The sequence below is a fragment of the Mugil cephalus genome, chromosome 22, assembly GCF_022458985.1.
Source record: "Mugil cephalus isolate CIBA_MC_2020 chromosome 22, CIBA_Mcephalus_1.1, whole genome shotgun sequence".
Classification (NCBI taxonomy): Eukaryota; Metazoa; Chordata; class Actinopteri; order Mugiliformes; family Mugilidae; genus Mugil; species Mugil cephalus.
The window spans coordinates 15,739,737-15,764,742 of NC_061791.1; the positions used below are offsets into that span (position 1 = coordinate 15,739,737).

At 42.4% G+C, this 25,006-nt stretch overlaps 3 protein-coding genes across 4 annotated transcripts; 1 reads left to right on the top strand and 2 right to left on the bottom strand.

The window, feature by feature from the left end:
• Positions 1–289: 289 nt before the first annotated feature.
• LOC125000153 (serine/threonine-protein kinase 38-like) lies at positions 290–14,875 on the bottom strand. 2 transcript variants are annotated; one of them, XM_047575548.1, is made up of 14 exons: positions 14,513–14,875; positions 9,108–9,247; positions 8,178–8,229; positions 7,968–8,090; positions 7,628–7,711; positions 7,402–7,525; positions 7,175–7,329; positions 6,944–7,046; positions 6,709–6,770; positions 5,611–5,728; positions 5,357–5,480; positions 4,944–5,039; positions 4,757–4,848; positions 290–4,409 (listed from the first exon to the last, which is right to left on the bottom strand). In XM_047575548.1, the coding sequence occupies exons 2-14, from the start codon at positions 9,239–9,241 to the stop codon at positions 4,285–4,287; spliced, it is 1,392 nt and encodes a 463-aa protein (XP_047431504.1). In that variant the 5' UTR covers positions 9,242–9,247; positions 14,513–14,875; the 3' UTR covers positions 290–4,284. The 2 variants fall into 2 exon arrangements, 1 of the variants encoding a protein (XP_047431504.1); XR_007111278.1 differs by lacking the exon at positions 290–4,409 and having other exon boundaries at positions 5,293–5,480.
• Positions 14,876–16,652: 1,777 nt separating this feature from the next.
• med21 (mediator complex subunit 21) lies at positions 16,653–20,454 on the bottom strand. Its single transcript, XM_047575718.1, has 4 exons — positions 20,298–20,454; positions 19,775–19,889; positions 19,061–19,161; positions 16,653–17,402 (listed from the first exon to the last, which is right to left on the bottom strand). Exons 1-4 carry the CDS (start codon positions 20,391–20,393, stop codon positions 17,223–17,225), a joined length of 492 nt encoding a protein of 163 aa, XP_047431674.1. The 5' UTR covers positions 20,394–20,454; the 3' UTR covers positions 16,653–17,222.
• Positions 20,455–20,626: 172 nt separating this feature from the next.
• Positions 20,627–23,843, top strand: fgfr1op2 (FGFR1 oncogene partner 2). Its single transcript, XM_047575717.1, has 6 exons — positions 20,627–21,047; positions 21,934–22,070; positions 22,256–22,373; positions 22,594–22,736; positions 22,910–23,023; positions 23,388–23,843. The coding sequence occupies exons 1-6, from the start codon at positions 20,975–20,977 to the stop codon at positions 23,523–23,525; spliced, it is 723 nt and encodes a 240-aa protein (XP_047431673.1). The 5' UTR covers positions 20,627–20,974; the 3' UTR covers positions 23,526–23,843.
• The last annotated feature ends 1,163 nt before the right edge of the window (positions 23,844–25,006 follow it).

Below are 25,006 nucleotides of genomic sequence, written 5' to 3' on the forward strand. Positions count from 1 at the left end.
GTCTAATGGCAGAGAGAAGTTTTTGGAGATGCTCTGACTCATCACAGTCTGGCTTGTGTCAAAGTCGCTCAAATCCACTTGATCCTTCCTCCAGCCTTTAACACATCACATGTATGTGTGTTTATGAGTGAGGAACAGGAGGCAGAAGCCTCTGAGAAACATTTGATGTTTGGGATGAGTGGAGTTTCGTTTCTTTCTTCGTGCCTCTCTGTAATGTGTTTATATGAACCGTGGTTGTTATTTATTTATTTATTTGAACCAAAGCCCAACATAGAGGAGACCTTCAGACTTAAAAGTATTTCATTTTATTATTTTATGCATTTTATCAACATAAAAACTCACCAAACGTGAACGGATATATTAATGAGCATTTCTTTCTTCGCTCCAGACAGTGACTTTCAAGTGTCTACAACAATATGTACACATCGTTACACTAAATACCTCGCGACACGGTCCTGGCCCTGCGGAGGGGGGAGGGGGTGGGGGTAGAAATCCTTTTACAAGTTCCCAACGAGACTGAATTCTAGCTTTAACAAGAGAAAGGGGGGGGGGGGCTGCGTAGAATCTGTCTAATTACTGGGATTTATAACATTTCTAAAACTAGACTCTCTCATCTGCTTTTGTTTTCGTGTCAGTTGCTTTGTTTTAAGGATATGTACACTCTCCCCTGCTCTCTTGGTTAATGCATGACCAACAGATCACTATCTGATCCGTCTAACAAGGAGACGGAGAACTGGTTTGGTCCGGTAGAAATCTTTGTCTGGATTATTACATGTTAAAAGGGAAACTTTTCCTGAACTCGTGTCAAGTCACAATAGTTGAACTCCCTTTGGATAAAGTGACACAGGTCAAGTCATCTAGTTCTTCCATTTGTATACATGTGTAGAATTGTACGGATCCCAAATACAGTGTTCGTTTTTTACCCTCCCTTCTTTTCATCCTTGTTTGACAGAGAAAAAATAAAAGTGTCGTCGTCTTTCTATTCCACAAGTCTGGCGACACATCTTCTCACAACTTAAGGTGAATGTACTTCATGGAAATTTCTCACTTGCAGTACCTCTCACGCATACTACACACATACTACTTCATCACTAACAATCTCAGGCGCTGGATACAGCAGCTGGGCCTTTTTCCCACCCGTGTTGTGTCAGTTTGTTTCCAGTGATTAGTCACAACCGGGTATCTGCGGCGGTAGCCACGAGCACAGTCCCCCATCATGCACCTGTCCTCTTACTGCCAGGTTCTGCGGGGCCACGGCTTCCTGGAGTCTTAGCCGTGATTACATTTGGATTAGACCCACAGATGTGGATTAAAACTAAAAGGGCCGCCTCTTTGATGTGATGCGGATGGTTTGACTTGGAATGTTTGAGGGCGTTTTGGCGTGATTAAAGGGGCACTCCAACCGCGGATGGACCGGAGGGAGAGAAGAAGAAGAAGAAGAAGAAGAAGAAGAAGAAGAAGAAGAAACGACCCCAGACGATGTCACAGTGATGCCACCAGACCAGAGACCTGAACACTAAAGGCAGCGTGGGGTTTGGAAGACGTGAGCGTTTACTAAGATAGGAAGAACTTCTGCCTTCAAATAGGATCACGTTGACACGAGAGCGCCCCCTTGTGGTGGTCACAACCTTGCAAATCATGTTGCAGTTTTCATAGTCGTGTTATAATTTAGTTGTACAGAGCTTTCTTTGTAATCAGCCTTCACTCACTAGGTCGTCGGTGCGGTGTTATAATAAGGCCCCTTTCAGGTTGCATCATGGGAAATGTAGGACATCTTGGCTTTTGTTACATCGAAGCTCTTCGTTCTATAGAAAAACTGGAGTACCCCTTTTAAATTGAAAATAACACGAGACCGTCCTTTTAATATCTACTGAATATTAGCTAAAGTCCAATTCAACGTCTGGATGAAGAACATGGAAATAATAAATAATACGAAATATACACGTCAACTGTAGTTTGTGCACATTGTCAGTCTTGATGTACTTTGAGAACAGATACTTTTCAGATACTTAGTGAATAAATGTTGAGCGGATGAACCAGGAGAAGAGAGGCTGGTACGGGGGGTGATGATGAATCGCTGTCATTTATAAACCTGCTGTGCTGCTTACGTTCTGGATCAGCCCCTCGATAGCACCGCAGACTCTTTCATGTGGGATTCCTGTCATGACGCACATCTATAGCATTTTCTTGCATTTTGACACTTAACCGATATTACTAAAAAAAAAATCATTTAGAGAGATGCTTTTTTTTATTGTTATTATTTAAAAAAAAAAAAAAAAAAGAAGGTAGTTTTACGTTAAGTGCAGTACGCGACAGCTACATCTGAATCTGTGATGATCAGAGCTCTTTGGTAACCGTTTTTTTTTTTTTTTTTTTGTAGCCTAGTAACAACTCCGAGCACACGTTGAGAGGGACGGGGCTGAAATCTGACGTCGGAGGATTTCGTCACATTAAAACACATCTGATGAACACTTCACTCAGAATCGACAGAATGATGTACTTCACGGACAAAAACCGTACGCACGCAACCTGCCACGTTATTCTGTTTTCCTGGCCTCTCATGTCTAATTCAGTTTTATCTTTACTTGACCAACCTTGACACATGGTTTTATGAGCCCCCTGATTTACACTCTAACCTATAAAACCCTGCTTTCATCATGCTGTTTTATCACTCTGCAGACACTAAATAGAAGTAACGCTTTATATTCACTGTAAGGGACAGCTTTTTTTTCTTTTTTTATCCCTTTTCTGACCTTTTGAATTAAATTTCAATGAATGCCTTCTGATTAATCCCCGCTGAAATACAACTAAATATCTGTTAAATATCTACCAGCTATTTAAAAAGGCACTTTGCATGTTTTGGCCGTCTTAGGAGGAAGTGGCTGGGAGCCGGGGCTGAAATCACGGGCGACGTCAATTACCGTAGCACTTATCTGAACAAAACAACTGGCTCCGAAGGGGAAGGGACACACTCAGCAGTTTGTTTGGTCGCTGCCAATGGGCGACGCTCCACGGCGGCGGATGTGTAGCGCGGGGGCACGCCAGCGTTTACACGTTTCCCGGCAACAAGCTGTTCTTTCGGGAGAAAAGCGAGGCAGTGCCACAGGAAGAGGAGCCCCGCCGAGCTTCCACAGTGTCGCGCTTTTCATCAGTGTCAGGGCTAAAGGAGGATTCCAGCGTGGTTAGAGTGTCTGTACGTTTACATTTAAAAAGTTAGAACTGTGATGAAAACACTTTCATTCAAACTAGCCAGCAAAAAGCTATTCAACATGGTAATACATTCCTTGTTATTCTTATATAAGTGTCTCGTTATACTTGTAGCGCAGTCTAAATGTGTGCACAGCTAGAGGCTCTGTGAGGTCCTATAGTGGAGCTAAATGCTAACAGACACCATGCTGACACTTAGCAGGCATAACATTTAGCGTGTGCCCAACCAGAGTGCGGTGTATTAGCATGCTAACACTTGCTAAATAGAGATACAGCGGAGTCATCGGTTTTAAAGGTCTGGCCCGGACGTTAGGGTGATGTCACATGGAAATGAAATCTATCCGGTAGCTATTTAAAATATGAGCACGACAGGGCAACGTCGCATTCAAATGCTGTAAATCAAAACAACCTAAACTCAGCGGCTAGATGATTTTTTTTTTTCATCACAGTTGAAACTTAAATGTCTTCAGTTTTACCAGGTACAAAACACTGGGAGTCACGCTGGGACTTTCCTTTAGGTACAAACGAGCACGGGCCACGAGAAGCGAGTGCTTCCTGTTGTCATTAGCCATCCGGACTACAGTGTATACAACTCGTCTTCAATTTCAGAAATTCTGTTTTACGTCTGAGACCACGCAGCCACCAGTGTAGAAACTATCAGTGAAGATATGTTGGAGCAGTGATTTGTATTCAAGCTTCATTCCTGCTGCCACATTTGGGCAGTAACCCCTAAAAAAAAAAAACAAAAAAAAAAACAAAAAAAAAACCACTCCAGAAGCAATGTGCCGCTGAACATGCAGATATGCAGATTTAGTGTCCTAGTTAGTGAGCTGGCCTGAGAACTATGGCTAAAGACGGCACGTGTACACGATATAAACGACCGAGGTAATGCGGTAACGCTCCTTCATTTTCCGAGCTCCTGGCGTTCTTGCGGCGGCTGAGCGGACCTAAATAACGTGTGATGAGGGTTAATTTTAAACTGAGAGGCCGGCGGCGCAGCCTTCAGCACCAGCGGGGCTCCGGGGCCCGACCCTGTGTCCGTAAACGTCTGTGTCTCTTTTCCTCCCTCGCAGCGTGTCAGGCCTTCCCCGCCTTCATGTATGTGGGGATGGTGCCTCGCTGAGTCAGGCCCTCGAAGCGTTTGTACGTGTAGTTGAGGAACACCCAGTCCTTGGATTTGAAGTCCGGCTCCGTCGCGTTGGCTGTTCACAAACACGAAGAACAAAAGAACAAAAGCAGGTTTTTGATCTTTCCACTTGGGGGCACCACAAACCAGCCACTGTAAATTATGACTCATACATTTAAATTATAATTTTAAGAACTCGTATAGAGCAGAGGTGTTTTCGTTTGGAGCTTGCATTAAATGTTACATGTCGTTTGTTCCCAGCCCAGTAACTTCCCGTATTTATTTTTTTCCCCCCATTTCTTTTACATTCTTCGTGACTCATCTGTGTTCGGTCATGCTCTGTCTCAATCAGACCCGAGGCCAATTTTCCTAATAAGGGATTTTCTCACAGCGGCGGCTAGTGAAACGTTTCACAAGACGAACCTGGCTGGAGGATGTCCGACTCGGGGAAGTCGTCGAAGTTCGACGTGTCGTCGATGCTCTTGATTTCGATGGATATGGCAGCCGGCCGCTCCCTGCGGAGAGCACAATTAGTAAAGCGTTATATTTTATTTAATGTGGGCGCATTCACTTTAAGCGAGGGCGTTTTTGTTAGAAACGGGCGTCGCACCTGATGTGCTCCCAGTCCACGGACTCAAAGAACTGATGACTCTTGATCTCCTCCACGCTCACGGCTCCAACCCTGTTTTCAGCATCTGTGCAATATCTGAAACACAGAAACGGTGAGCAGATAATAAAACTCTCCAATGTACATAGAGATAACCACAGCAGAGGAAATCATTCGCTGATAACAGGATATTTGGCCTTTATACGACACTGGAAAATAGTTCAACTGAAACTGGTAGGAAGATTCAAACTGCATTTAGCTTTTAGGCACAAATAGGGCTGACATGTTTTGAATTTAATTTTTCTGTTAATCATTTATAAAGTAACAGAAAACAATAAAACATTAAGCTCACCACCTGCCACGGTGGCGTCCAGGCGGTTTCAAAAATCCCCCACGTGAAAACATGCAGTACGTACTTCAGTATCAGGTCCTTGGCCCTCTCTGAGATGGGGACTTCAGGTGGGAAGACGAGAGTTTCCTTCCAGTTCATGACCTTCCTGTACGTCTCCTGCGGCGTCTCCGAACAGAAAGGCGGGTAACCTGCACAGGCACCAACAAGCAGATCATAAAAACTGTTGTTTTAGGCATTAATTTATTTGTTTATGACAATTTCACCCACAAAAACCATTATAATAGTATTCGTGTCACATCCAGATGAAGGCGTCATTACCGATGAGCATCTCATACATGATCACGCCCAGAGACCACCAGTCGCACAACTTGTTGTACCCGGTCTGCATGAAAACCTCGGGAGCGATGTAGTCTGGGGTTCCCACAGTGGAGTAAGCCTGAAAGGCACAAAACACGTTGACGAGTGAGGAGCGTCTCTGGACGCGAATTCAACTGACCAGACAGACTTGTTTATTTCACGCTGATCATTTGATAATAAAATTACGCTTGCAAGAATAGTTCCGTGTCAATTGGTGCTGTAACCGGCTCATGCGCTCTCTGTTTCCAGGCAAATTTACCACTTCAATTTATGGACACGAGAGACGCGACCGTGTGCAGTCCTCCGACAAACCGAATGTCTCTGCAGACTCTACAACTCTGAGACCACAGTCGGGCTTGAAAGCTGACGTGTGCGAGCATTTTGGATTTAAAAGGTATGAAGAGACAGAGGAGCTGGATAAGAAGTGAAGTCACACGCGAGATGCAATGTGTCCTCTAATAAGACGTCTCAACCAGGACCCTGGGAGTCGGAATCAAATCGATTCTGGATGCCGGCAGCGATAAACCCGCCCTGCGCGCTATGTTTAGCTCAAATGCTGAGTGGTCGAACCAAAAGGGGAACCACCAAACACGAGGGTTACACCTGTCGGGCTCCAGATACAAAACAAGGAAGCAAAAAGACTCAGGAAACGGCTCCATAATTAAGACTTGGTTTCGCGCCACGATCGAGAAAATCTCTGTGCGGTTATTTTCCACGGCAGGGGCGAAGCTAAGACACCAACAACGCGACAAACGCCGACAACAGTAACCCACATTTCCAGTTGTACAACATATTTCTCAGCATTGCTGCTCAGTGGCTCAGCGGACAGTTTAACAGTCAGATGTGTGTCTCTAGGACAAGAAGCTCAACGCACTGCAACTTAATGCCAGAAAGACACAATTCAAGCAAAAGCAACAAACATCTTGGTCAATTTGACTCCTGGGACATGCTTGTTGTTAGATAACATCTTAATTTATTTGTGCAGCACATATCAGCCGCCGTTGTGTACTCATGGGCTGTGTGCTTGTTTCTTTCAGTAAAATAAAAGTGAAGTCGTACCAGCTGCCTCCGGTTCTTCTTCCAGGTTTCCGCTTTCCTCTTGGAGTTCATATTCTGAAAGGCTGAAAGACGCAGGAAACTAAACATTAGAAACACATTTTTTGAAAAGCTATTGTGTTCTTATGTCTCACAACCTGTTGGATCTGAAAATATGAATAGATTTGTGGCTGAATAACCTAAACCGCATCGTGTTGCATCACTTAGAACCGTTGTTAATATTAGATCGGTAACTCACAGAAATCACTGGGCGGGTTGTGCGTCAGGTTTCTGTAGAACTCAGTGCGATGGGCCTTCTTCAGTCCCGTACAGAGGCCGAAATCAGACAGTTTCACATGTCCCTGCGAGCAAATAAACACTTGATAAGTAATCTGCAGTCAGGAGATCTCTCTGTGAGAGCGCGCTCAGTTTCTTTGTCTTGGACAGTGGAAGGTCACGGTGACGGCGGTAAAAAAAAATGCGTTCTCACTCTGGAGTCCAGCAGCAGGTTGTCGGGTTTGATGTCTCTGTGGATGAAGCCCAGCTGGTGGATGGAGTCGATGGCCAGGACCGTTTCTGCGATGTAGAACTGCGTGGCTTCTTCGGACAGCGTGTCCTTCTTCATGAGCAGCGTCATCATGTCGCCTGGGAAAAGGCAAAACGTCAAAACTCGCAGATTTAGCGATTTGTGAATTCACGACTTCTATTAGCACAAACCTCCAGGTAAGAACTCCATGATGAGGTAGAGGTTCCTCTTGTCCTGGAAGCTGTAGAACATTTTGACCACCCAGGCGCCGTCCGCCTCCACCAGAATGTCCCTTTCCGCCCGAATGTGAGCGACCTGTAGGAAGGGAGCAGATGAGACTGTTACAGTACAGGATCATGAGCGCAATAGCTGCAGCTTCAACAGAACGTCTTAACATCGACGAGAACCGCGCTGCACCTGCTCTTTCTCCAGCATGTCTGCTTTCCTCAGTATCTTCATGGCGTAAATGTGCCCCGTGTCTTTTTTCTGCACCAAACGCACCTGAAGGAGACAAAACCACGCTTGCTTTATGAACCGATCGTAATTCATTAGGTCGCGTGCAGGACACACAAATATAGGTACTGAATCGAAAATATAATAAACAGGAAACGAAATTCACTCTGTGGCGGCGGTGTGGTAAAAGTGCGCAGAGATGGTGTCTACACCGAAACCTCACACACTCCTGGCGGCCTCGACTTGACTTGCGACTTCTAACCATCAGTTTGTTTTTGAAAAAAAATAAAAATCACAGATATACCTCTCCAAAAGCACCTCGTCCGATGACTTTCAGGGACTCGAAGTCGTCCAGGCCGAGTCGGGTCCTCTTCAGCCGCAGAAACTCCGTCTCCTTGCGGGCGTGCTGAGAGCGCCGCATCACTTTCTGTGCGACACGGAGATGCAGAGGGTTATCAGAGAGGACTACTAGCACATTTTGTGTCTATAAGCTGAAAGACATAGCGCACCGTACCTCCTCGTCTGGTAAACCCTCTTCTTCCATGGCCTTCTCCAGCTTCTTCTGCCTGGGAATAAACAGACAATATGAACCAAAGATCGACTGACATGGATTTTTTAGGGCTGATGCCAACACTGATTTTTGTTACATCAGCCTTAGTTGATAGCTGATATGTGTAGCTGATTTTTCTTAGCCGATATTTACCATTTACATGATAAAAAGGACACAATGATAAGAAATTACAAGTCTCAATTTAACCAAAAACATAAACACCTTTTACAAGCTGCAGCTTGTTTTATGTACTGCAAATTGCTGTGCTCTGAGTTTTATGTACTGTACTATGAACTCAAAGAATATTTAATGCTCTCATGCATAGAAAACCTGCACTCTGCTAGTGGGTGAAGGGTAATGTATGGGCTGCACGGGTCCACGTCGTCTGCAGCAGCGCAACCTCTCACATGAACCGTTACGTAAAATAATCCAAGTGGATTTGCACGTACACAACGAAGATATTCTGTGACCTAGAACGTGGCAGATCTCGAAAATGATCTCCCCGCAGTTTATGCGGACGTGTCAACAATGACTCTGCTGTTATTACAGGCAGCACTGAACCGAGTCACCTGGACAAGAGATCAGCTCTCAGGTAACCCGAGAACAAAAGTGGTGGCTTACGAGTCGCCCTTTTGTTGTGTTCACACCGAGTATGAAACCTCGGCATTATTACCTTTTCCAGTGGTGGATGGCGTGACACCTGATGCTTTTAAAAAAAAAAAAAAGAGCTCAGACAGTAACCGAGGTAGAGGACTGAACAACTACCGCTCCGGGTGACTATTACAGGTCCGGTGCCCAGAAAGTAAATCAATAAACGCTTTGTTTCAGATGTGTGCGTGTGACTCATGCTGTGGTGTGGTTTAGTAGAAAATAATTGATCTGTGGCGATTTTACCTCATCTCACGCTCCTCGTGCTGGGTGAGCAGAGTGCTGTAGAAGTTTTCCAGTGTCAGCTTGGCCACGGTCACCCTCTCCCGGGTGTGGTTGCTCATGGGAAGGGCGGCTGCAGTCCCTCCCGTCATGGCCATACTATCCTGCGTGACGGCGTAAGAAAAATCAAATGTCAAATCACCCGCTAAACACCGCTTCACCTGGTGCGGCGAGTGCAGTCGCTGATAATGCTGCAGCTGGACGCTTGTTATTTCCATGACACACTTTCACTACTTGTTTCTCCTCCCCTCCCAGATCGGGAGATGATAAGGCCTGATAACGTTGGACACGTTAACAGGCGTCAGAAGGCATGGGTGCACTCATAAGCTCTTTGTAGGGATCACACATTATTGATAAAACTTTAAAATATAGGAAAAATACCTGCCAGTACCCAAATATCGCTGTATTCCACGCGGATATGACAACATTTCATTCATAAATTGTCTTCCTCATGTTATACGTGTTTAAGTAATACAACAAATTCACTGTATACTGTGTTATGACGCTACGCTTCTGAGCTAACTGCGCTTAAAATAAATATGAATATGATTCTGAGCTGGAGTGTATGTCCCAAAAAAGACCAGCAGAAATCAGACAACAAGAACATTCACCGAAAGCAATGGACCTAAAAGACAACGAACCCCTGCACCACTTGTGTCTTTGTCCTCAACAACATCTACCAGAAGAATCAACAACCTCTCATTACACCTTACACCCAGACATTTTCATCCTCTTACTGGAAATGTAGTAGCAACAGACCAGGCCAGTCAAATATGTCCACCAAATTCTCGGGGTCTCCGTCCACGTGTCCAGTAAACCTCCAAAGCAAAGGCGTCACACAACACACCTCAGATTCAATCTAGTCTTTCCACTGTTATGTGCTGCTATTAAAAAACTATTCCAGTCAGTGTTAAAAAAGCTTAACAATTTACTACAGTCCACTCCAGGAATAAAGATGTAATTTGTCCATTAAAGAACAATAACGGTAATAAAAGGTGTAAAGTGAGCGCAGACTTTCAAAATGACATCAGACATTTGTGGAGTTGTTGCTTGCTGGCTGCCGCACACAGCGAGAACGCCAATACAGTATATTGGTAATTAGCTAATAGTGCCTAATATATCATTCAAGGTGATTTATCAGTGTGGCTCTGAGAGAAGGAAACCTTCCAGAAGAAGCAGCAGCACAAGCTGATCTGATCACCACAAACACATTAATGTCAGACACAGACATGTGAGGAATTCCTTCAAACTCTAAAGATCACAACACAATTTAAACAGTTTCATTTGTTCTTCCAACGGCCCCAGTGGTGACATCGAACTGAATTTACAACAAAGTGAATGATCACGATGCAGCCTTTCAATAAACCTATTCACACCTACTCTTGTAAACCGTGTCGTGGCCGTTCCGATTATGAGTGTGCAGCTCCAAGTACAGGTGTGAACACACCCAAGACGCATTTTAGATCCTGCTCTGAACACACGGGAGGTGGAACGCCTTCTCAGTCTGAGTTTTGAGGTACAATTTCATATCTTGCTTTTAAAGTGTGGGAAAGTTTCAAATGATCATAAAACTAAAAGGGAACTTAGCCGGCTCCCGAGAAAAAAACATACAGGACTGACTGTAACTTTGGATTAATAGGAATAACAAGGGATGCCCAGGTCAGGTCCCTGGTATTTTTGTGACCCCAGATGAGGGACAGGGAATCGTGGGCTGGACGGCTCAGCGTCTGCAAGGGTTTGTTCCAGGAAATAATCTGTGACATCTCCCAGCATGCATTCCTTTGCATTTTTACAGTCTAGGATGTTATCAAACCGCCAACTCTACAACAAAAGCAAACAAAGAGGGAAGGACTAACTGATGGAAATGTACTCATCAGAGATAGTGGAGACCGACCGTGGTGAGAGAAAGAACAAGGCCGTCATTTGCGAGCTTCAGTCCTGACAAAAGAGCTTAAAAATTAACAGTATTTATGTGATTGCATACTGGGGAGGCATCCACTCTGTTGAATATTATGTGCAACACTGGTGTGTGTGAAGATTAGAAACCACAGAGAGCGGAAGAAACACGCAGTACGTACTAGGTGGGGGCCACAAGCGGCAGCAGGTTGTTTGAATAAATACAAAACAGGAATGATGACGTAATAAAGGAAAGAAAAAAAGAACCGAGAGGAGGGAGAGAGGCTGCTTGATTTCTTCCACATACACGAGTCTAATATTAACAAGAGATCTTGTAAGAAAATAAAAAAGAGATAAGACAGCCCTGCAGCCCAGAGATAGGACCCGTGTTTTGTCTGGTCACCGGTCCTTTTCCCGTTTTGGGCTCAAACAATCCCACGACAACAAGACACTTCCTGACTCACCACATCATCGCTGCGAAGCGCCGGTGGTTTGAGAAGAACGAGGTCACGGAGGTCAGTGGGAGATATGTGCAGATGTCAGAAGTGTGATGCACTAATAAAATGACGAGCTCGTTCGGAAACTGTTAAAAAACCACTAATTCGGGTCGGGCCGTCTGGGACGCCGGGGCGCCGGGCATGTGCGCTGTAGCTGTGGGATGTTTCCTCAGTCACAGCGGCTTCTTTTTTGATCGCTGACTACAAATCTGCTGTTTTGTGCTCGGCATGTGATGAGGTATCACGCTTTTCTTCACAGAATCCCAGTGTCCTGCCGCATGCAGTTAAAGTCAGAAGTTTACATACGCTTTAAACAAACAGAGTTTTCACAATTCCCGACATCGATTCCTGGTAAACACTCATTGTTCCGGGTTCTCTTCTTTATTTAAAACATGTGAAAAAGTCTTTTAACATAACAGTCGAGGGAAATGTTTATTTCAGCTTTTGCTGCTTTCAGTCGGTGAGTGACAAGTTCAGTCTGAATTTGGTAGAATTGCCCTTAAATTGATTAACTTGTATCAGATGTTGCAGGCAGCCTTCCACAAGAGTCTTACAATAACTTTTTTAGAAATTTGTAGGCATTGTGCTTTTCAGTTCTTCCCACAAACGCCCAATTGCACAGAGTTAAAAGCTTTGTGATACCTCGATTTTGTCGTCCTTGAGCCAATTTGTGAGAAATTCGGCGGTATGCTTGGAGCGATTGTCCATTTCGCGAGCAAGCTTTAACTTCCGAGCTGATGTTGCTTCATTGTAATCTTCCTTCTTCATGATGCCACTTATTTTCAGGAGTGCACTAGTCGCTCTTGCAGCAAATCACCTCTACACAATGATGCTGCACCCCCGTGCTTCACGGTTGTGTTGGTCCACTTGCAACCCTCTCCCTTTTCCCTCCAGAAAAAAAAAAATCCAAGTAATGTGACGGCATCTGATGACCATCTACTGGGATTTAAAAGTGTGATCGGCCTCCGTATTGTTTTTATGATAAAAGGTAAAGCTATGTAATCAGACGTCAAGGGATTATTATTATTTTTAAGAGGATGGAAGACGCCTTGTTTTGCATTTGAGATTATTATTGTTATAGCAGAAAAAGCCCTAATAAGCCAGTACGCACAAGAAAAGACTTGTGATGTTCCTTCAGTGCGGCTGAACTAATTCAGGTTATAATAATCCTGTTGACTGTCATCAACTTCAGTTTGAAGTCTTCATTCTGAATCATTTTAAAGCGTTTAGAAGAATCTTATTTTAGCTTATTTTAAAGCGTCACCAATCTACTCTGGATAACCCGATCATCAAGCACAAAGATCTGCTTCACGGTTCCCTTCTACAAGGTTTGTGCTTGTTTTCTCACCAAGGTGGAAAATGAAGCATCGCTCAAACGGTTGCATCACAGCTGAGCCGGCCAGGACTTCAGCTCTGCCTGAAGGGACTCAGTTGGGCTTGAAGTTAACCAGATCCGCCTCCTTGGCCAAACAAACAAGGCTGCACCACTCAGGCACTTATAAGGAAGCCATTATAAAAGCAAGTTTGCTATTTAGAAACTGCAGGCTGCAGTCTAAAATTGTCCATTGAAACTAAACGGATCCAGTGAAGCAGTCGGTCGCAATTAAATGTTTTAAAAACACAGATAGTGTGTTGCTGGAATTGTTAAGAGGACAGCCAATACAAATTACACAGAAAGACAATACATAAACCATGTCCAGGCTCTTCTTACGCTTGGAAAGAAGTGTTAATGCGGGTTTTGTTGACTTTATTACCAAACTTTCCTACACTTACACTTAGTCAACGACATGGAGATGAATTAATGTTACTGTCATTGTCTTGAAATGTTATATTTCAGCAAAACAACACCAATAGATCATTGAAGAGGAGCATCCGTACCCTCATATATTTCTAGAAAGTGCGTCCCCATGAAACCGACACTACCAGACAACTATAGTAACATAACAAGAGGACAACAATCCCATTGGTACAGTCACTACCAAACCTGGCAGATATTGAGCCAGGAAAATTTGACACGTTTTTTTTTTTTTTTTTAAATAAAATCCCCCCCCTCCCAAAAAAGCAAGGGTTTAAATTTTGTTTCCATAAAAGCTGATTAATTCTCGGGTCAGTGACTTCCACACAAACACAGACACACTCCACCCTTTAAGTACTGTAAGTGACTGGACAGGAAACTCTTTCCGGCCTGAATGAAAGGGCTCAGTCATGACGCCAGCGCCCGAGGAATGAGGTGCACACACATGTGGGCTCACACACACACACACACACACACACGAGCTGGAAATAACCAACTAATATATACTGTGCTAAGCTTTCTGTTTATTTTAAGGTAAACAACCACGTCTGTGTTGAGAGGTCACTCGAACCCTCATCATGATGCCGTCTCATAGGGCTACAGAAAGAAATGGGAATGTATGAAATATTCAAAAATATCCCAAACATTAAGCTTCAGCATGGAAAGAAATGACCACAAAAGTGAAATTGCAAATGCATTTCAGCAAAATTAGTGGGTTTTTTTCCCAATATAAATGCCAGATCCTTGACTTGCTTTTTTTTTTTTTTTTTTTTTTTTTTTAAATGTACCAGATAATAAAAGATTCTTTTTTCTTTTGTTCTTCATTATTTGTTTTGGCACGAGGTGTATTTAAATGTGACATTAAACGACTTCTGTGCACACATCAATGTTTGGCTTTGGCTAATGTTTCCAACTCACCTAAAGTGACCCTGCCAAACCTCCACCAGAATCTCTGGCTGTGTTACTGACATTAGACAATAGTCATTGCTGAGTTACTTCAATAATATGAGATTATTTTATATAAATATGTAGACGTTTCTAACAGTGCTGTGTGTGTGCTAGCTTTATGCTACACCCCCTTTGCGTCTATGTCTCACAGGTTTAATTTCAGCAACAAATACCATTGTAGCAGCATAGAATGAATAGCATTAAAAAAAAATAGGAAATGTTTATTCTCCTACCTCCGTGTCCTGCTCCAGAGTCAATTATTGGCGTGCCGCCAGCCCACCTTACAGAAATGAAATGTGGTTTTTCGTTGCTGCCTAATATTTTAGGCAGTTGGAGGCTGGAGGCTACAGTTACTGGCTACCCCTCAGAAGAACCGTAAACATCCCCGATATCAGCGCAAAATCATAACAAAAGTCCTCTCACGCTGACAACGACCAAACCCCAAATAACTAGAAAATATTCCACTGTCTTCATTTGTGTCCTTGACCCAAATATTCGGCTCTCCGTCCCGTCTTTATCGTAAAAACATATATGAAATAAGCAGCGGTGCTTCCTGACACCGTCGGCTTCATCAGACGTTCTGGTAGCGCGGCGGCGTAAACACGTAAACGACGTTGGGCTGAACCAACCAGGAACCGGGAAAAGAGGGAAAAAGAGCCCGTGCCGCCTTCCGACCAATCATATGAGCAGAACAGGTGAGATTGACAGCTGTGTTAGCCAATGGGAAAACCTGAACCGCCCCACAAGGGTTTCAGGTCCAGGATGCAGTTTAAATTGGCTAGCAAACCTTTTGCAGCTATGAAGGATATACTACAGCACTTGAAATCTTGGTTGCACTTCTTTAAAATTTAATTGTAATGCTGTTAAATAAGATTTAATTTTTATAATTATTACTTTGAAATAACTAGACCAGTCCCATATACAATAGCCATTTGAACAAAAGGGTGGATAAGGTCAATAAAAGGTCACTTTGTGATCAAAATACAAAATGCAGGATGTTAATTAACATTGTTGACCTAAAGGCATCAAGAAAAATTCAACTATATGAATTACTTGTACCATAATATTACTATTATAATAATATTAAAGCAAAACATGGGCATTTTAAAAGATTACCAGCATAAGGACAATAAGCGAGACAAAACACAAACAAGTTTGAGACAAGAAGTCCCACAGCCGGACCACAGAGCCACACTCATTTCTTATTATGGTACAATCGGGGATGTTTGCTGTGGGAGTTCAAAACCACACATTTGTTATAGTGGCACAAAATACTGCGGAGGATGTTTTCACATTTCAATACTGTTAAAATTCTGCAAACCTGAAGGAAATTACTCATTTCCTCCAGTAATGCCATTACTTGTCCTTCAGTGTATTCGTCCCATCTGGAACCTTTCATTTCCTCGTAGTCCGCCTCTAAAAGGACAAATAACAGCTGTATTCCAGGAAAAACTACCCTAACGACATTTGAAAACGCAGATAATAAAACAGTTACAGGTCAGAATGGATGGTAGTGTCATAAATCTCCTTATTTGGACGGGCCGAGGGCTTTTACTGTAAGGGCCATGATGTCAACATGCGGAGAGGCGGGCGTACCCTTCTCACACGTCTGGGTGTGGTGTCCAGCAGACAAGGCTGTTTTTATATTTCTCACATCAACGAGGCCCACTGAGCTGTGACGCAACACCTATATTTAGATTTGGGCTATAAACTCTCTGGCCCGCAGCCTAGGCTTCACTAAGTTCAGTCTTTGATGGATTCAGATACATCATTTACACAGCCAGGACTACGTCGCATGACCGTTGATCAGCGGTTAAATAGATTATAATGGAGGAATATGATCAGATTAGAAAAAAAGAAACAATCGGTGCTGTCGTGTTTCCTGGCAAGCTTGAGCAATCCGAGTGCAACAAAGCACACTTTTATACAAGCGCAGCATAAAACAGATTTTTTTTTTTTGTTTGACTTCTCATCATGAAAGTTACATTTTCTAATATTTCGAAATATTTTAAAGTCATCACACGCTCATCATTTCCCCGTGCTATTTTCACCCTCTAAACCATCTCGTAATATTCTAAAATCAGAGCTTAGTTCCTCAAAACCAGGCATTTTGAAGATGAACAGGTCTTCAATAGTGTCTTTAATCCTGCTCTAAAGGTCACGAGCTGGAGCGCGGCCATATCAAGGCAGTAATTGCAGCAAAATTGCCGTCATCACATTTTCTCAAAGTCATAACTTAAAACCATTACGCCGCAGTGAACCCGATTACAACAATAAACACCCTTCACACTGTTGACATAGAAAAAAAAACATGTACTCCACTGAAGAACAAATGAAAAAATATGTAAAATTAAATAATTAGATGACAGCAAATTAACAAATGAAACCCTGGAATTTATTAAATGAGAAAAATGAACCTTGCAGTTGTGGTGTGCTACAGACTACTGACAGTTTTATTCATAAATATCAACAAAAGCAGAATTCAATACGAGACATACGCTGTACATAAAACATACAAAACCTGACAGGGCAGACTCTTAGCACTTTGACAAAGATTTTTTTTGCAAAATCTTCTGTATCAAGAAACCTATACCAAAAGAAAAGTGTACATGTGGATACTGTCTTTTGATCTTCTTCAGGTGGGCTGCAGGTCAAGATGATTGTGTACTTGTAACACTTTCATAGACAAAAACACTTAAAGGGCACCAGAGAAACAGCGTAAACAGATCACATCGACCTGTGAAAGAATCTTATCCGTCTTGTGAACACAAAAGTGATCAGCATCTAGTGTTTTTCTGAACATTTGACACGCGAACGCACACGTTCAGCGCGTTGGTTGAGACTTGCGACGCTTGTAATTGTAGTCTGAAGGCAAAAAGAAAAACTTCAAATGCGAGTGAAATGACTGAAAACTGTCCGAAATCGCACAGCGCGCGCTGCAGGTCAGGATTCGGCTGGCGACGTCTGACTGGGCGCTCCGTTGCGGGTGCGCAGCTGAGATTGGGCGATGTCTGCCAGCGCGCTCTGGATCTTCTCCAGCAGCATGTCGCCGCGGTAAACCACCTCCTCCAGACGAGCTGCTGCTTCGTGGTTCTCCTCCTCCAGCTGCCGTAGACTGGCCGCCTGATGATGAGAGATCGCAGGCTCATTTAGTTTCAAATCAAATCTTTAATATGAGCAATTCACAAAAAGCTGTACGACCTGAGAGCCTCGGCCCTTATAACAGCTTCCCAGATGTGATGAGCAGCCACATTCTCTGTGGAGCTTCTTCAAGGTACAATATTTGGATTGTAATCGATCGGTTGTTACAGTTTCTATGTTTGTTTTTATGACAGTTTGACATGTTTCACAGCTCGATAGCTACATATCAGACCGAAGGAAGTCTCCTGGGACCTTGCTTTGCAGCTGATGGTTAACTGACAGTTCCTTATGAGTAAATATTTGCCTATATACACAACCTGCATTTACAACGCGTTTGTGAACCAGACAGCTGGCGTGAGAGCGGTTTCTGTCTGTAGAAAGTTGAAGTGAAACCAGAACTTCAAGGTTCCATAAAGCCATAAAAGTTCTAAAGGCCTATTTTGATATTCTTTGCGTCGCACATTTCAAACTTTTACAAACCATAAGATTTCAAAATGACACTGCAACACAACTGCAGCACTTCATTTTAATGCGCATGACAAAGAGAGAAAACTACACTACTGTGGATGTCTGCAGCAACGGTTGTTTTTAATATTTGTCAACATCTAGCATCCTAGCTAACATTAGCATCAAGGGTTAGAGTGCTTTATTGTTGCTTGACTACATATCTGTCTCCTTGTGGACTCATTGGCTGCTGTGAAAGTGCTGATGTGATCGTCCAGATTTTAAATCCTAAAAATGAAAACATGTTTGACATCGATCAGGACGGCTCCAGTAAGTCTGCAAGTAGTTTGGAAGACTCTGTACACACACATTATTCAGCGGAATAAATCGGCCAGAAACACTTCAAGTTGTGAGAATGCGGCGCTATATTCCGTCAGGGTGGCAGACAAAAATGTGCCGACTTATGGAATAAGACCTTCTGCATTCACGCTGTCTGTTTATGGGCACAGTTAACCATGATAAGTCTGAACGGTTGCTGGTCAAAGTTTCAAACTACAGAAATTGTAGCTTGATGAGTGGGTGCAGTGGTGAAGTATTGTGTTGCAAACTGTTAATTGCATTTAGCTATGTTAGAAAACTTTCTATTATTAACGCAGCTTCTTAAACTAAAATAATCAGTCTGTTTTAGCTGATGAAGATTCCAGCTGGAGACTATTTGCTTTTGGCGGCAGTGCTAAAAAAACTCATGGGAAATGATAAGGACTTGATATGGTCAGCTATCTTAACAGTCATTCCAAATATACATCAACCACATACTCATATGACTTTTTTTTTTTTTTTTACCCTGCTCTCCTGAGGGGTCAATTGGGTTTGATCTCATGTATCTTTCTAATTCCAGAAAAGGGATCAACACAGAGATAGCACTGGCCATTTCTAACATTTTCCACCATGGACAAAAAAGAAGCTCACATAGGCGGCTTATATAAACTCCAAACTGGCCAAGTGTGTGAATGTGTTATGTTAGCAGATGTTGTTTTCCTTTGCAGGCTTTGTATAAGCATGCACTTGGCTCCCTCTGGTGACCGAACGCTAGAAATGCTATCAGAACTTCTGTCTCATTTCTTTCATGAAATCTTTAACTAAAATGCAAGTACGTTTGAGCTGAGAGTGTGAGCTGTACTCATGAACGTGCTGACCTGTAGAGCTGCGGTGGATTCCTCGCTGGGCAGAGAGTCTATTAGTACATCCACATCTTTGGCTGTTCTGGCTATCAGAGCCGCAAACAGCTGAGCATATTCTGGACAGAGATGGAGAGAACAGGATGTAAGGCTTAACATTAAAGAAATACATTTCTCTATTGTGGAAGTAAAAAAACAAAAAACACAGAGAAGATATTAAGGAAAAGAACTACATGCGAGAACAAGGGACAAATCTATGTCTTCTGAAGCCCCTACAGTGTGTCTTTTTATCCTCATCATTCACCAGTGTCAAAAAGTCTTTTCATAACAATCCATTAAATTATTAATATAAACTGGTATACAATGTAGAGTACATAAACAGAGTTTCTGAAGATCTGAACAAGTGAAATTAAAGACTTTTTAAGATGACTATGGCTTATATTTAAGAACTACATGAAGGACGAAAAAAAAAACAGACCTAGAATTACTGCAAATGAATCTGTAATAAATGGAGGTATGGATTTAAGATTTTACTAAATGTAATTTAGGACCCACAGTGCTCGACTTTTTAAGGTCTTAAATTGGGATTATCAAACGTTAGACCTATTAAGACTTTTTTTGAGCCTCTGCAGAAACCCTGATTAACAAAGTGAAACTTCATAGAAGCACATAAGACAGACAACTACAACTGTAGCAAGTAACAGGGGTGACTTCTTTATAATAAAAACAAACCTTCGGTTGGGTTTGCCGGTTGATCCTTGTTGATAGCCGTCTGGATGTTACTGAAGGAAGCAGGGGGCGCACATTGTTGCAGGACGCCGATGGCATTACAAAACTGATCGGCAAGCTAGACACACGAAGAAGGTAAATGATCAATGAATTCACATTTTTAGCCATACAGGAAGTTAGCCAACGTTACTGACAGTGGTGTCGGAAACCAGCCTGCTATCGCAAGCTATGTGCCACTTCGCAGTTATTTGTGTAACAACAGTTACAGCAATTATGATAAATGTCCCTGTGTGCAGTACAACTTGAAGCTTGACTTGTATCGTGGTTTTATGTCGCAGGCCTCTGCTCGTTAGCTACCACGGATATCTGGCTAGCAACGTAGTGGAGTAGCATTGTTAAAGATGTTTCTAAAATAATGGGGAAGACACTTCGCAGTGGTTACCACTTCCGAAATACATAACTAGTTACATTAAAGTTAGTCGTGCTTTTTTGTTCAATTAAAGCGCGTTTAAAATCCTAAACTTACCGAATTGACAGCGTCTTGAAGTTGTGTTAGCCGGTCCGCCATGTTTTCTGTGATTAAACCAAATCCCGCTGCCGTTGTCGCGAGAGCGTTACCCATTGAAAACGTAAAATTGGAATCGGACTTCGGACCGCGAGAATACTCATCTTCTATACACCAGGCAGTAAAGGAAATGTGGCAGAAGTCACGGGAGAGGGGAAGCAAAGGCGGGGTATTTTATAATACACAGACACACACATACTCACACAAAACATGTAATTTGACATTGCAAGAGATACTCATCTCAAAGGGGGGAACTTTTTAGGGATACGGGAGTGGCTGGAGAGACCGTATTTAACAAGGCTGGGACAAAATGAAGAAGCTGCTGCTGTATGTGCACTTGACTAGAATATGGTTAAACACTAATAAAAATCGCAAGGAAACACTAGAGGGCAGCAATACGCCCTGGACGCGCCTACACTGCTGAAAACAACGAAGAAGAAGAAGAGCGTACGCCATAGTCCACCGGAGTTGGACGCTATTTTGGATCATTTGGTTGGCACATCGTTTAGCTCAGCTGTAACCTCACGACAGACTCCGCACAAACGAGGAAAGTGTTAAAATCCACGAGCCGACATTTGTTTGTGTCTTAAAAAGAAACGGAGCAGCGTCGGCGCCAGAGTCATGTTAGCCTGCAGCTAATGTTATTTACTAAACATCAACAGGAAGTAACCGCCTCACTTAATTCCATGTCTTGCACTGTGAATTCTCCAGGTACGGCAGTTTATCCTTTAGTTGATCACTTTTAATCACTGTTTTGGACGGCCGGTTTTATTATCGCGTTTCTAATATGACAATATAAGTGGATTTACGTGGGAGCTCTTGCTGTGACTAGTGGGTCAGCTAATAAGTTAGCTCAGTGTTCTCACATTTACATAATGTTAGGCCTTGCAGTTAAGTGTGTAAATCACGGTTACTACAGCTGAGGTAAATATGGCTTATTATCAGTATAAATATGTCGCTGACAACAAGGTAAAGTTAGCTTTAGCGAATTAGCTGACACAGCAGGTGTCATCTGAGAGGAGGAAGGTAGGTAGGTAGGGCTAGGGTTAGCACCAAGTACGTGTTGTGACGGGTTGTGTCTTTTAGGTTTAGTGTGTTGTTTTGTGCTGTTAGTATATCTCTGCATGGTTTAGAGAGGTGTGTAATTAACGGTGAGATTGATGAAGCATAACGTGATTTGACATGCACAATGTCTCACCCATGATAAAAAAAAAAGATTTAAGTACAAAGTACAGACACTATAGCAAGACTGAAGGCTGGGTAATGGTGACAGTGTTAAATATTGCCGTGTTTTATTGTCTTAACATCTTTTTTATAATGTATTTAACCACTTTTTTTCTTTTTTACAATACAGTTGAGTGTTTTATTTCATGCTGTTTAAAGCAATACACAGATTTGTTATTTGAGCTTGCCTGGTGTGTGCTACTCTGAGTTATCCTACAATGAAATTAGGAACCTCTGTTGTGATTTTATTAGGAACGTGAACCATGTATTGACACCATTCGTGCCATTCGTCGGAGAGGAACTGAACAGCCAGATTTCTGCCGTCATTAAACTTTCTCTGTGTTCATCCTGTCTATGACTTGTATTCACTCAGGCATGAACTGTACCTTAGAGAAAATCCTGGCAGATGCCAAGTCCTTAGTGGAAAGACTTTGCAACCATGACAATGCTGCTGAGATGCTAATCGAGCAGACAACGTCGCTCAACAAGCGGGTGGAAGCCATGAAACAGGTAGGGTGTCACCTGATCTTAGTATTGTTTTAATATGAATATGAACACATGAGGTGTTTATCATCAGAAACATTAATACGATCCAAAAATGAAGTGTTTCTGAATATTATGATTCACTGTAACATTTCACACGGCAGCTTTTTACTTATTATTTGTAAGTCGGTCTTGTTATTTCTTGTTGGCAGTACCAGGAAGAGATTGATGCGCTGAACCAGGTTGCGCGGCATCGGCCTCGTTCCAGTCTGGTTCTGGGAATCCAACAGGAAAACCGTCAGATTAGAGACCTTCAGCAGGAAAACAAAGGTGGGCTCTTCGTTGCATTTTAATTGTTAGAATTAGATTGTGTATGATTTCTGTACATTTTTGGTCCACTTTTAGGGAAGAATATTGGTGTTTGTTAATTCAGCCAAGCGTTTTTTTTTTTTACAGAAAATAGTATGTAAAGTATGTTTGCTGAATATTAACCTGATGGATGTTATTCTCCAGCGTTGTCTTGTTAACAAAGCAATCATTTTTCGTGCAGAGCTTCGGACATCTTTGGAGGAACACCAGTCAGCATTAGAGCTCATAATGACCAAATACAGGGAACAAGTGTTTAGGCTTCTCATGGCCAGCAAGCGGGACGACCCCGCCATCGTCACCCAGCTGAAGGAGCAGCACACCACGGTCAGTGTTTGGTGATTCGTGGAATGTCAGGCTTTCGCAGTTTTTTGCCTTAAAATATCAGGACGCATTGGTGACGAAAACCTCATCACCCAAGAATAATAATAATAATAACTCAAAAGCATAAAACCGTTTCCACATCTTTTGACGTGTAAGTTTGTTTTTCATCTTTATAGGAAATGCAAGCACATATAGACAAGATCAACGAGATGGCGTCTGTGATGAGGAAGGCGATAGAGGTGGACGAGGAGCGGACGTGCGAAGACGAGGAGAGGATTAAACAGCTAGAGGTAAACATCCAACACTGGTGCGCAACTGGATCTGAATTTTCTAAAGGTTGAGACACCCAAGATGAAAAAGAGGTGCTTAGGGAGAGAACACAGAAGGCAAATGAAATCATGTTCAGCTGTTTTTAAATCAAAGCAGTAGTTTTGTAAGTGTATGTTTAACTTGCCATGGTCAGAGAAAAGTATCTCATAGTATGTGTAATCTTTGATCATTTGTAGAAAAAGAGGATGTGTGACCAATGGTTGTTACATGAAGCTTTTTTTATTCTGATTAACAGTGGAATACTAGTATCCATAGCAACTGTACCTATCAATATGCAAAGAACCCTTGAACAAATGGCTTTACTTTTCTCTTTCTGCGTTTCAGTTGGAGAACAGCGGACTCCGGGAGCTGCTAGGAATCAGTCGTGAAGCTTTCCTGGTTCTGAAGAGAGAGGACCTGTCAGAGAGCACATCACTGTCACCGCTTTTAACCAGCACTGATGTCAGTTTAAGAAAAAGTTAGAGAATAGTGTTACTGGTCAGCCTCCTCCCCCCCTGCCCCTACTGTAACCAGTACAGTGTACAGTGTGTACAGTCTGTCACCTCACACCACTTCACCCTGCTGGCTCTTGAGACGAAGAGTCTCCTGGTGCATTTACAGCATGATGCTCTAGGACTGCGTCCCTGTCTGCTGAGTCAGACACGAGAGCTTCAGACCTTCTTCATCTTTCTGTAAAATCTTCTTATTTTGCCAGCACGCGTGAGCCTGTGGTGTCTGCAAGGTTTTAAAGAGTGAATGAGTAAAAGAAGGGATTGAGTTCAAATAAATCTGTTAACGTGACATTGCTTCTGCAGAGTTGAAATGGATTTAATTTTACCTTTAGGTGTCAGATACAGATTCCCGATTCTGTTTTGTTTTGGTGGCCTGTGCAGGTACACACTTCTCACTTTCACTATTCGAGGTATCGTAGCATTTGTCATCAGCGGCTTAAAAACAGGAACGGAAACGATATCCAGCAAATAGGTTCCGAGTTCTGACAACTACCTCTTTTCAAGTATTCAGATTCTTAAATGAAAGTAATGAAAACACAATGTAAATACACTCCATTTTAAGAATGGTGCTTTTCCAAAACGTTAGCTACATCTGAAGTGTTAACTGTTTAAAAAAAAAAACTGAATTAATCAACCGCTAGATTAATTTCTCATGCATTACCGTACAAGCTGTATCCTGCCTGCAGCATCTAGCCAGTTGATTTGTAGCAGATGTTTACTTACTTTGATCAGAACCACAATTAATGATTGCCTTTAACTGATTTAGTTTGTAAATTGTTCTGCAATGGTAGGAAATGCTCACAGCAATTACCCAGAGCCCAAGAGACATCTTCATGATGCTTAATTGCCTGATGATGCTTGCCTCCATATTTTACATTTCAGGCACAAGGCTAGAGTAAATGTGTGTCTTTCTATAGCAAAACAATAGAACCTTTTGTGAGCGTATCTTCAAAGCGCTTAAAACAAGCATCGATGGACTAGGATGGTCATACTTCGTCTTTTTGAAAAGTTTAAAGAGAAATTATTAATATTTTTCACCTTCAGAATTTTGCCGTATAAAAATAACTCAAAACGCCTGAAAGCACATGAAGAGAATCCTGTCAAAGAAATGAAACAAAGATACTAGTGTGTGGGTTAATTCAGAAGAAAATGCCAGTAATATAGAATATAGCAAGCACAAGTTCACTGATAAATATGCACTAAATTTAATTCCATGATGTATCCTACAAACCAAAACATGTAAACATACATGTCTGCATTATGTTTATTACACTTATTTTGTCAACCTTTGCATAGTTTATCATTCCCACCTGAGGAATTTGGATTTATTCGTATGTAGACTGTAAAATTCTTCAATATACAGTCTATGTGCCATACAGACATGCATTTATGGTATGTACGAAGATTGGATAGTTTCGTAGTTCAGTGGTGGGCAACTGAACAAGGAAGTCT

What these genes read in the sequence shown, in the direction of transcription:
- fgfr1op2 (XM_047575717.1), top strand. Translation starts at nt 20,975, where the DNA reads ATGTTATTTACTAAACATCAACAGGAAGTAACCGCCTCACTTAATTCC. An exon ending in TTGCACTGTGAATTCTCCAG is followed by an intron (nt 21,048 to 21,933) that starts GTACGGCAGTTT and finishes GTATTCACTCAG; the next exon opens with GCATGAACTGTACCTTAGAG. An exon ending in AGAGGATTAAACAGCTAGAG is followed by an intron (nt 23,024 to 23,387) that starts GTAAACATCCAA and finishes TCTGCGTTTCAG; the next exon opens with TTGGAGAACAGCGGACTCCG.
- LOC125000153 (XM_047575548.1), bottom strand. Translation starts at nt 9,241, where the DNA reads ATGGCCATGACGGGAGGGACTGCAGCCGCCCTTCCCATGAGCAACCAC. An exon ending in CACGAGGAGCGTGAGATGAG is followed by an intron (nt 8,230 to 9,107) that starts GTAAAATCGCCA and finishes GTTTATTCCCAG; the next exon opens with GCAGAAGAAGCTGGAGAAGG. An exon ending in AGAAGAACCGGAGGCAGCTG is followed by an intron (nt 5,729 to 6,708) that starts GTACGACTTCAC and finishes TGTGCCTTTCAG; the next exon opens with GCTTACTCCACTGTGGGAAC.
- med21 (XM_047575718.1), bottom strand. Translation starts at nt 20,393, where the DNA reads ATGGGTAACGCTCTCGCGACAACGGCAGCGGGATTTGGTTTAATCACA. An exon ending in ACCGGCAAACCCAACCGAAG is followed by an intron (nt 19,162 to 19,774) that starts GTTTGTTTTTAT and finishes ATCTCTGTCCAG; the next exon opens with AATATGCTCAGCTGTTTGCG. An exon ending in AATCCACCGCAGCTCTACAG is followed by an intron (nt 17,403 to 19,060) that starts GTCAGCACGTTC and finishes TCTCATCATCAG; the next exon opens with GCGGCCAGTCTACGGCAGCT.